Source organism: Rhododendron vialii, chromosome 1a (genome assembly GCF_030253575.1).
Source record: "Rhododendron vialii isolate Sample 1 chromosome 1a, ASM3025357v1".
Classification (NCBI taxonomy): domain Eukaryota; kingdom Viridiplantae; phylum Streptophyta; class Magnoliopsida; order Ericales; family Ericaceae; genus Rhododendron; species Rhododendron vialii.
Window position 1 is genome coordinate 12,424,035 of NC_080557.1, and position 12,550 is coordinate 12,436,584.

General features: G+C 36.3%; 1 protein-coding gene across 1 annotated transcript; it reads right to left on the reverse strand.

Annotated features, from left to right (window-relative positions):
- Positions 1–7,934: 7,934 nt before the first annotated feature.
- LOC131302336 (polyol transporter 5-like) lies at positions 7,935–11,682 on the reverse strand. Its single transcript, XM_058328910.1, has 4 exons — positions 11,325–11,682; positions 9,614–9,989; positions 8,839–9,077; positions 7,935–8,742 (listed from the first exon to the last, which is right to left on the reverse strand). Exons 1-4 carry the CDS (start codon positions 11,467–11,469, stop codon positions 8,000–8,002), a joined length of 1,503 nt encoding a protein of 500 aa, XP_058184893.1. The 5' UTR covers positions 11,470–11,682; the 3' UTR covers positions 7,935–7,999.
- Positions 11,683–12,550: the final 868 nt, after the last annotated feature.

Here is a 12,550-nt window from a genome sequence, read left to right on the forward strand (position 1 = left end):
TTCTCAAGAAATCGTCAGGTTGAAATCTCAAAAAAAACAAACCCTCTAGCCTGAATTCCTTCTTGTTTTTTTCTGAAAATTATTAGGTACCAAAATTCAGCTTCCTATTAACCCATGTATTTGCACACACGCACAAGCGCGTGCACACATGATATGTATAAGTATACATCACATGGTCTCATGATCTCAAGTAACCAAGGACCGAACCATCTAAGATGTACATTTTCCACCATGCTTGAACAGCAAGATTTCCTTGGATTGCATGCCCCCAATTAAGCAGGCTTCTCTTTTATGTTTATAGTACTACTAGTCTACTAGTTAGTCAAAAGTTTCAAATACCACCCGACACTTCTAAATTATTTGAATCTTACTTGATGATGAGATTTCATGTGTTGAGCTCTGTTATTTCCAGAGCTTTGAGGTGAAAAAACAGAAGCACCGAAAGGGGCACTTGACTTCTCCACTTCACGTGCATGAGAGAGAGAGAGAGAGAGAGAGAGAGAGAGAGAGAGAGAGAGATTAGAAATAGTAATAAGTGAGAACGACAATGGCAATATTGTCATCTTGTCCATGTAGTTTTCACTAATTCTAGCAAATATAAACTTCTTGTCAACTCCTCCACCGATTTCAATCTGGATATATAGAATTTTTAATCAACCCCTTGTCAACATTCCCATGTCTTGTTCGAACTTCTCGTTTGGTTAAATGACAGGAAAGCCAATTAACTAGTCTTAATTAATTAAGGCTACTCTCTCTCTCTCTGGGAGAATCTTAGAGGTCATAGAAGCTTCCAAGAACACAAAGACAAATAAAAAAAAACAGCAGCTCTCTAGCCTTTTTACTCCTTCAAACGTCCCTCCAATAGCTAAGAGACGGAATTGGTGAAAATTGGGGATTCAGATTTCGAGTTGAAGATCGCACAATGACAAGCAGAAGCAGCTAAACTCATCGCATGGATTTCCTGGCCGACCTCCACCACTTCAATTTCCTTGGTATCATAGATAGTTAGTTTGTGTAAATAAATACAATATCGTAGTATATAGTCTGACCCAATGGCTCTGAAAATTTCAAACCCCTTATCCTGGTTTATAAATTTGATGACTAGCGAGGAGTTGCAGGGTGTCGTGTTTGAAATGTGTCATTTTGAGTTCGTGTTGAAATAGAAAAAACCTTTAAACTTAAATATTTTATAGTATTTTGTAAATGTTTATACTAATGTGATCTGTTTAAAATCGTGTCCTGTTAACACATCTAGCTAAGATTCTAGTATAAAAATGTGCAAAAGACAACACAAGTAAAAAGTTTACTCTTAAGGAACTAGTTAATACGAGACTTTGCTCCAGTAATAAATGTGCCCCCACTAGTGGGCGAGCATTGTTCCCTTAGGAAATATTTGAGGTTTGTGTAAACTAACCTTGACACCTTGAGTTACTAAAAAAAAGGGTCACACGTGACATGAACCCTCTTAATTTCGTATCAATTTCGAGTCAGCATTAAAAATGGCTGAGTGTCTGAGATTCACATCCCTAGTTGGGACTACAACTAACGGTGGTGTATGCCACTTTTCATGTGGGGTTTGTCCTTTACAATGGCCTTTTAAGTATCTAGTTTTCAAAACTTGTTGACTTTTATGGTTGGAGAACATTATAAAACTAACTCTATGTGAACGAGGGTAAAATTTTCTCTGAATCACAAAAGAATAATGTTGAAAGTACTCCAAGACATGTGCATTCAACCATACTGTGTGAGCCTTAATGTAGAACATTATTGGGGATGATCAACTACTCCTGTCATTAGTGCATTTTGAATTTGATTTGAGAACCAAACTAAGGGTCACCATGTTCGTTTTGAGATTTTTGATAATGAATGGAGAGAGATAGATAGAGAAATGAGATTAATGATTAGAAAAAAATTTATGGAGGACCGTGCACAGAAAAAGAATCCCAAATTCAAAATTCCAAAACAAACATGATCGATATCATGGTGTTTTACGGCTCATAATTTTCCTTTCCTTTCCTTTTTTTTTTTTTTTTACGACAATTAGGAGTGTTTGAACCAACTTTTGTGCGCGCAGCTCAATTAATCATCTCGATCCCCTGTCTAGTCAAAGGAAGGCTATTCACGTTGGAACTAAGGAATTTTCACAAAAAATTATTTTTTTTGGGACCTGACCCAAAAATCGAACACTGGTCAATATTTTATGAGATGCAAACCTAAAACAAATTAAACCAAAAAAAAAAAACCTTGGGGCTACGGCTCCATATTTTCATGAATAGGCCTTGAGCTCTAGGAAAAGTTGAGGGTTCCGTACATTATCACTTATCACGTACATATGGACAGTGTCCTACATATTTAGGACCACATAATGGAATTTGAATGTTACCAAACAGATTTCGGTGAAAAAATTGCCAATTTTGTAAATATTTCTCCTATGGGTCTAAAAGACTTGTCCAATAATGGGCCATTCAAGAATAGTGTGTGGACCCGTGACCAACGTTTGATTTTGATAGATTTTAACCGACGAGTTCAGATTGAAATATTTTTCAACCTTATCATCATGGAACTTGAATATCAACGTACGGCAGTTGAGATAGAAGGGGGGGGGGGGGACAACGTCCAGTCTCCCTCGACCACTTTGGTCCAGTTTTTTCACCGGAGCTGTCTAAAAATGTTTTGAACGGTTCAAATTTGTTCGGATAAATTTTTTAAAAAAAATTCAAAACACCCCGAATAAATTTGGGCTGTCCAAAACACTTTTGGACGGCCGAGATGCAAAAAACTGGACCAAACTGGTCCGGGCAGACTGGATAGGATCTGACCCTGAGCTAGAAGTTATAAGTTACTTCTTGTAGTTGCTTGTAATCAAATTGTTTCCACTAAACTAAAAATTATAAAAAAATATGTTGGGTAATAGAGAAGAAAATGTGTTGGATGTTTTAGTTTAGTAAAAATAATTTAACTTTTGACAAAAAAAGTTAGTTTAATAAGTATAACTTAACTAAAGCAAAAGGTTGTAGTGAAAAAAATTAAGTGGAAAAGGGCCGAAGTAATGAGTTGTTGAGTCAAACTCTCACAGCTCAAAAAATAGATATGGTGAACGTCTTCAAATTTAAACGGGAAAATTTTCGTAGTCGTCCCTCTAGTTTTACGGTTGTCTCAATTTCGTCTTTCCAGTTTCAATTGCCACCAAATAAACCATGTAGTTTGTTTTATGTTTCAAATTGTTAAAATCGTTAACACCGTTAATGAAACTAATAGAAAAATTGGTTTTAGCTTCAGGGCTCTCTTAGGATACTCATTGAAAGACCTTTGAGTCAAAAAATCCATTATGACCACTAAAGATATAATGATAAAAAAAAATTAGATCTTGACACCGGTTCAAACAGATTGAAAATTGAAATACTTAAATTTTTAACTATAGTTTTTAATATATAAACAATGTAAAAATTCATTATGACTATTTAAGATAACATGATCAGAAAAATAAGATTTTTGCATTGGTTCAAACGAATTGAAAATTGGAAGGAGGATGATTTTATGGAAGGATGATGAAATTGGAAGGAGTGTGATTTTAAGATAAAACGCAAGCGCTTGCCAGTTTTTATGGAATGATGATTTCCACGCTCCAATTTTCTCCGCAGGCGCTCTTCTCTTTGTCTCCATTAGGCCAAAGTTACAACATTACCCTCCTCTCCAGGCACGACTAGCCCCAAAATGGCATCATTCCAGACTATTTATATATTAAAAAATATGATTAAAAAAATAAGTGCTTGAATTATCATTCCGGTTAAACCAGTGCAAAGATCTAATTTTTTTGATAATTTTATCCTAGATAGTCGTAATGAATTTTTGGCTCAAATGCCTTTCAACGAGCACCCTAAGGCTTCTTATTTAGTTTCAGAACTCTCTTAGGGTGCTCATTAAAAGGCTTTAGAGTTAAAAATCCATTATCATTATTTAAGATAAAATGATTTGAAAAATAAGATCTTTGCACTGATTCAAATAAATTAAAAATTGGAACACTTATTTTTTTACACCGTTTATATATTAAAAAATATAGTTAAAAAATTAAGTGTTCAAATTTTCAATCTGTTTGAACCGGTGCCAAGATTTTATTTTTCTGATCATTTTATCTTAAATAGTCATAATGAATTTTTGACTCTAAGGCCTTTCAATAGGCACTCTAAGAGAGTCTTAAAATTAAAATCAAATTTTCTATTAGTTTCATTAACGGTGTTAACGATTTTACTAATTTGAAACATAAAACAAACTATAAAGTTTATTTGGTTGCAATTGGAGTGACGAAATTAAAACAACTGTAAAATTAGAGGAATGGCTACGAAAATTTATCCAATTTAAAAATGTCAGACTTTATTAAAGCTTATGTAATAGTTCGACATCTATAAAACTCTCTATTTCCAACCTTAACATCAAATTTGGCGTTGTCAAATTTGTTTGAAAGTTTTTAATCCCAAATGGTCACTTTGTCAAGTCACAAACTTGACATTACTGCCAAAATTGACATCAGGTCAGGGACGCCAAATCCAAATAGAATTTAGCTTTATTTCTAAAGTCAAGATGAGAGGTCTAGTACTGCAGAAGTTCAGTTCTTTAGTAGAAGAGGTTTTTTGGATGCAGATGATGGGAGTGATCTCTGTCCTTTGTCCAAGATTTGGATGCAGATGATGGGAGTGATCTCTGTCCTTTGTCCAAGATAAGGAGGAAACTCCTCTGCATTTGATGCTACTTTGCAGGTTCACATGCATGCATGATGCATGGAATGTGTAGTCAGTGATTTTGTATTGGTGGAGCTGTTCTTGAGAATCTAGACTCAGAACTTAGGAATTTGCTTTCTCTTATATTTTGAGTTAGGAACCTCTCAGATACTATTAATTTCTTTAGAGCAAGTCCATACAGAGTCTTGCTTAGTATTTAATTGAGCTCCCCGAAAGTGGGAGTCAGGATTGGATTTCCCAAATTAGTTGATGTGAGCTAAAGTTGGCTCGAACACTTAATCAAGTTTTTATAAAAAAAAGAGAGTCCAGGTTCCATTATTCAGTACCTCTGGGATACGGGGGCCAAGTGGTGCCCTTAAACTCTTTCTCCACCACACATTTTTTTGAGCCCCACAATAATGTTTGGTGGAGAATGTTTATCATGTCTCATAGGCATAGAATAATTTTTCCTTGGCTTGCCCTGGTCCCCTAGCCTTCATCTATGTACCCTATAGCTATCTAGCTCCATAAATTCTTTCTTTTGTTGTGAGCAGAAAAATAAGGGAGGTCTTGGCTGCGTACTTTGACCGTTGAAGATGCCACGAGGGATTGGCAACTCCCATGGGAATGGAGTACCTCTAACCCATCAAATAAATGTCAAAGTTTAAAATGAGAAATGATATTGGCACTCCAAAAATTGATGCAGACACTCCAAAATCAGTGTAACTCCAAAGCCACTTTTCTTCAATTTTTGGAGTGCCTGCATCAATTTTTGGAGTGTCAATATCATTTTCCTTTAAAATCTGAATGTTATCTAGTACTCCTCTTGTTTGCAATTTTTCATAATTAAAAGCCACTAAAATGATAAAGTTTCAATTATACCCCTTTGTGTTATAACACATTCAAGTTATTGTTATTTTTTTTTAAAGGGTATTTTGGAAATGTAAACACTTTTCAACCCAAAAATTTTGACTCAATAAAATGGAAGGATTCCCGTAACGAGCAAATAAATTGGGACAAAGGGAGTACAAGTTTGTTGTGTTATGTGATCCCTGCACACACAAAAAGTTCATGTAAAATATTGGTTGGTCATGTTGGTTTATATATATAGACTTTTGTTTTTATATCTTAGGTAATTAGTTTGATATATAGTTTGATATTTTCGTATTTCATAATTATAACACTTGCATGCATGTGTTGGTCTCATTAATGGAGAAAAAAGATCTCACAAATATGTGTGTGTTTGGGCTTTGTTTGGGCTCAGTTCAATTCCAACTTTGAACCAATGGGTTCTTCTCCACCTGTCTCTCCTTTAATGGGCTGGAGTTGAAAGTGTAGCCCAAATGGTTGGGCTTAAACACTACATCGACGGGCCGAATACTTTTTCCTTCTTTTTTTTTTTTTCTGGTGGCGAAATTGGCATAATTTAACTACTAATAAAATAACCCAATATACTATCTAAGTATCTAACATACCTTCAGATATTTACGGGTTTTTTCATGAAATCAGCGCTAGGCAGATTCATAACACTAGAGAATTTTATATTTTACTCACAGATAAATCATAAAATACTAGGCCTACATTCATCAAAAAAAAGAAAAGAAAAAGGTGTTGATAGTGTATAGATTGAGTGTAGGACTCACCTCGTGGTCCTACATAAATAATAGTATGAGTCATTCATTCATTTTGTCTAAAATATTGTTTTAGGAATATTTGTAGAAATTTAACTTAATCGAGTACCGGTAAGAGGTTGGTTTATTAATTTAATTTTTGGTCTTTGAATTTGCAGAGATCAATAATTTAATGAATCGATCAAGCTCTTATCGATATTCGATTGAGTTGATTTTTTAAAAGAAGAATAAAAGTGCTTGGATTATTAATGCATGTGGGACCCCGAAATGGATTTCATACTAAAAAAAATCTTTTTATTTTGAAAATGGGGGTGTCGTGTGACACCCTCCCCCTCTTTAGCTCCGCCCTTGATTTCAGAACACGAAACGTTCAAAATTTTCAGATTCTTTCGAACATAGCATCACTTAGATTGCATGTTATGCTGCGGTAGTTGTTTTTTTCTTGGTCATTGAAAGGGTTTTTTTTTTTTTTTTGTTTTTTGGTAAAAGTCATTGAAAGTTGTGTTTTTTCACCAAATATTTTTATTAAAAAAAAAAACACAAGAAGAAGAAGAAGAAAGAAAGAAAGTTGTGTTAGGTCACCTGAAATTGATGATTCACCAGAAACATACTAAGCCGTTTGATTATGCGAGACGTTCTCTCATGCAAGAGGAAAGCCAGGGCCGGCTTATAGGAGATGCAAGAGAAGCAACCACTTTTGGCCCCTAAATTTTGGTCTAAAATTGAGACTCCACTGTGATGTAATTTACATATTAATATTAGAATGTTTCCAAATAAAAACGCAATTGTATCTTATTTTCTTCAAAAATCTTGCAATCATATATTTTTATATTTATATTGTCATAATTGTATCATTTTAGTTTGACTTTTTTTATTATTTTTGTACTTTTATCATTTTTTAAGAAATTCATTAATATGTAAGGGGCTTAATATAGAGAATTCGCTTCGAGCCTCTAAAATATATGAGTCGGCCCTGAGGAAAGCATCATCGACTTCTAAGGCAGATTCTAAGGAAAGTAAGAAAAGAAAAACTTTTGTTCTTTCAATCGATTTACAATCAGCCTACAGACGCACGCAAGTGCGCACACACTCACATTTACCGTGAGATCCACATACGTCAAACACACAGTGGAAGCTAGCCACGCACATAGCTGGGCATTTGAGTGCGGCCTCACAGTGAGTGCTGAGTGGTTGTGTCGTTATAGCAATTTTGCACATCTCGGTTTTATTAATTAGTCGAGTTCACGCAAATAAAAATTTGCAATTTTGCCGATGGAAACAGAACAAAATTTTGCTTGTGAAAAAATGGATGATGTCGAGAACGGAACCTTCAGTGGAATTTTTGGTTGATTCCTAACACCAATAATAATTCGAGGGAAGTGAAATTGGAAATTAATATCAACCAACCTTTAAAGAAGCAACCAATTTTGAATTGGGACGGGATCCTCTCTAGTTACAATTCTGGATAGTCCACATTTTTCTCACAATACAACACATTCTTACCGGTAAAAATATTCTTGCAGGATCCACACTTGCGAGACATCTCCAGCAACTGTCTCAAACAATTGCCGGGAGACGATCCACTTCCTTTTCGATTATATTGCATCTTTCAATTTTATTTAGTAACGGAAAAACATGTTCAAGGTACACTTCTTATGTTGCACTCATTTCTCTTCCCCTGCTAGTAAATTTATCCTCAAAGAGTGACCCAATTTCCTCCAAATTCTTCCCTTTTGTTTCTGGCAATAAGAAGTAGAAGAAAATTGTAGCCACCACCATAATTCCCCCGAGCACAAAAAACACCCCCCCAAACGAAATTTCCCTGGAAATAGTAAGAAAAGTCATTGCCACCACCCCGCTCACCAGCCGGTTCACCGACACCGCCAGGCTCGAGCCCTGGGCGCGCAACCGCATCGGAAAAATCTCGGACGAGTACACCCACGTGATGGGCCCGAGCCCAATCGAAAAGAATGAGACATCGGCGCACACCGCCACCACACACAATGCGATGGCCCACGGAGGCTTGTGGGCCGAATGCTCGAGAAATTTCGACCCGAGGCCCAGCCCAGTTAAGGAGAGGGCCATCCCAGCTGTGCCCAATAACAATAGTGGCCGCCTTCCAAATTGGTCCAAAAACAGAGCCGAGACTAATACAAAGGAAGTTTTGACCACCCCCATGATGATTGTAACCCCGACGAGTTCCTTGCGCCGGCGGATTCCGGCGGCCCTGAACACCTCTGGCGTGTAGTAAACCACCGCGTCATTGCCGGACGCTTGCATGAAGAAGTTGATTCCGACCGCGGCGATCAGGATCCGCCTTGTGGGCCTGGTGGGCCGGATCAGTAACTCCTTCCAAACCCCTTGCCCATTCCAAGAAGTGTTTTCTCCAGTCATTTCTGAATCATATGTATTTTGTGGTGTTATTAAGAGATTAGTAATATAATTGCCAAAAAAAAATCTATTTCACAAAAAATTTCAAATACTATTACTACCTGAAGCAGATTTCGCAATTTCTTCGAGTCTGATTTCCGCTTCTTCTTCGTTGTCCGATGTTTTTATGAGGACCTGTCTGGCTTCGCCTAATCGGCCTTTCATGACAAGCCATCGCGGAGACTCTGGCATTGCTATGACACCAACTGCAATGACAATCGCTGGAATCGCCGCCAGGCCCAGCATTAGCCTCCAATTAATGTTTTGTGGTAGACCGGAGAGTGCGTAGTTGAAGACATACCTGTTGAGAACCATATATAATAAAGTACACCTCCCCCTCTAAAACCGTTTAAGCTTTTAGATGTGTTGGTGATGAATAATAGAACTAAAACCAGATGATCGATAAGTTGTGTATTCCAATCTCGCCGCTTTCCCCTGATGATTGCTTTCACATATTTTTTCTGTTAGTAGAGAAGAGCTTGACCATGGCTAAGATGGATCAAGGCTGGCCACGGTTCTCCATATGTTTTGTACAGACCCAAAAAAAAAAAAAAAAAACACATTTGATCTGTTCTTTGTGTAACGACTTTTGGATTTTTCTCAAAAGTATGATCCATAGATTTATTTTTTTTCTGTTGGAGACGAGTCGGAAAAATAAAAGATAGAAAGAAGTATCCTAAGACTAACATGTTAAAAAACAATCCTCAAATAAATCACACAAAATGATAGTACCATTAATTGAAGTGTGTTTCCAATTTGAAGTACTCCATATTTGAACTTACTTTTAGGAAGTTATATATCTCAGGAAGTTATCGAGAGTATAAATAATAAAGTTACCCGAGAAGAATTCCAATGTTGATGAAGACTTCAGGGAGAGATGTGAGGAAGCCACGCGTCATGGCTGGAGAGATCTCCGCGGTGTACACCGGAGCGATAATGAGGGAGTACCCGACGCCGATTCCGGCGACCACCCTTCCGGCCATGAGGAATGGGTACGACGGAGCCAGACCCATGAGGAGTGCTCCGAGTAAAAACGTGGCCGCTGCCAGGACTATGGTGTATCGCCGGCCAATCCGGTCGGAGGTCGCGCCGGCAGCCAAAGATCCAATCAGTGAACACACGTTTAAAGAGCCCACCAAGATTTCCACTTGGGTAGATGAGATGTTGAGATTGTCCTTGATAGACATTACTGCTCCACTCATCACCCCAATATCTGCACATAGCGAATTCAGCCCTATACGTTGTACATATACATACATGGAAGTTGCTCTGTTTTTCGGTTTTTAGATTACGTTAGACAGATCATCTTTATAGAGGAAACTGATCCACCCTTTTGCTTTGTACGCCGTTTCCAGGCTCACTTCGATGATCGAAATTGTTTGTGTTTTTAGAACTCCTCGTGTTGATCGGATACCAGTTAGGCCCGGTTCCAGTTTCTTATTAAACTTTTTTTTTCACAAATAAGGTAATTTTAAGCTCAAAAATCATGTGTTTATGTAAATAATTTTTCTATCAATATGTATCTTATCTTATAGATCTCATTGAGATTTTTTAAACAGTGCAAAAAAAAAAAAAAAAAATTTCATTTTCATTATATTTGAATTTGAAATAACCTTCTTTTTGAAAAAGAAGATTTATAAAGAACCTGGAACACCACCTTAATATGATTATGGAATGCATTTCAAAAAAATGAAGACTATTTTTTGCTTTTAAAAGAATAACTTGTCTGTCATTATTGTGGAATATTAACTGTGAAAGCTAATTTGAAAAAAAAAAAACTGTGAAAGCTGCAAAAAAATAGAATTAAAAGCAGATTGGTAATATGGGTTGATGCAAATGTTGGAAAATTCAGATAAAACATATTCAAATTGGAACCAACCTAATCAGAGGTGGGTGTAAAGAAATACACACATTTACAAATACCTAGAAATTGGATGCTTTTCGGTCTATGCCCCCATTTCTAGGCCTTTGAACCCATCGTGATGGTCGGAACCATTTCACTTTGAGACCAAATCTAGAACGTCAAAAATTATGCTGATCGGATAGTTATAATTTCAAAAGACATTCCTTTATTTATCTTAAAATTTTTTTTTGCAACATGGAGTGGGAACTCATTTTTTAATATAAACGTGTTCCGTGATGGTCGGAACCATTTCACTTTGAGACCAAATCTAGAACGTCAAAAATTATGCTGATCGGATAGTTATAATTTCAAAAGACATTCCTTTATTTATCTTAAAATTTTTTTTTGCAACATGGAGTGGGAACTCATTTTTTAATATAAACGTGTTCCAAATATAATTAATGAACATAATTTTTAACATGACTAATCCTAACAAACAACCCAACAGCATGAAGTACAGCCCAAAAAAGCATAAAGGAGAACCGATGGCCGACATTAAAACATGAGTCTCTCGCACTTAACACATACTGCAAAAGCAGACCGGGGAAAATAAAGGAAGAATTTCAAAGATTAATAAATTCTTTTTTGCCGTTAAAAAAAGAAAAAAAAAAGGAAGAAGAAAGGTGATAGAAATAGGAATTTTACCATAACCCAACAGAATGGAATTAGTGGAAGCCAACAGAGCGCAAGCCAGAGCATACTTGTTGAGAGGAGGGTTTCTTGGTCGGAAAGAAGAGGAGGAGGCTAATTTCAGTTGTGGGGATTCATCAATTTCATGGGTTTTCTCCATTAATTTGAGGAGTTCTTCTGCTAGCTGTTTGAAAGGCTTTTTGGATAACTGTCTGTCTGTGGGCTAAAAGCCTCGGTTTTTGGGGGTTCCAATTGGTGAATATAGTTAAGGGCTTGTTTGGTTTTTGGGAAGATCAGTGGACAGATTAGCTGATTCCTTGAAACTCATCAAAGATGCATGCGTCCACCACTTTGTCTTTTATAAGCCAATTTTATCTTCTTCTCGATCTTTTGTTTTTTTGGGAAGATGATGCCAATTTCATATTTATCCCATTTGCATAGGGCTGTGTTTGGAATGTAGAAACCTGTTTTTTTTTCTTTCTTTTTTTTTGGTAATATAATGTGTCCTGGAACAGCTTACGCGCACATTGGACTAATCCCTTCAGGCTACAGCCCCTCTACAGCCGTTCCACATGCTGGGGGTGAGGTAGCTGTAAGAGTTGTTGTTAGAAGAATCGAACGTAAGACCTTAAAATGAAGCAAACACCTAAGTGTCTGACCAAAGACCATTTGGAGTCGTAGAAACCCGTTTTTTCCCCAAAATATATATTCTAGTAATTCTTCTTGCAGTTTTAGAAAAACCCTAATTAATCATTTCGGATATAAACTAAAACAACCTAAACTATATACGGGTCAAATTTTAATTCTTTTAAACTTGATTTGTCGTTAAAAAGTGTATTTAATTTAATTTTTTTTTAAATTTGAACCATATTGGTCCCTCTTTTTTTTTTTTTTTTTTAAATTCAACTGCTATTAACACGTAAACTAGCCTAAACAATTTGAGATTTCAAACTTAAAAAAACATCTTAACAGAAACGTGTCTAAATACATAAACTATTTATAAAATATAATTAATTTTAATACCTATCGATCTCTGATCAAAATAATTTTTTTGAGTAGTGACAAGACCTACGAGACTAATGGTGTGGATCATCTTTTCAAGGTTTGCGTCATAAAGATCGAGAAGTGTTCACTGTCAAGTTTGAATGATGAAGGTCATAAACATAGTGTAGTGTTCACTATTGGCCACCCTACAACAACGTGCTGATGTAAAACTCCAATCCCACACTAGTGGAAAAGGG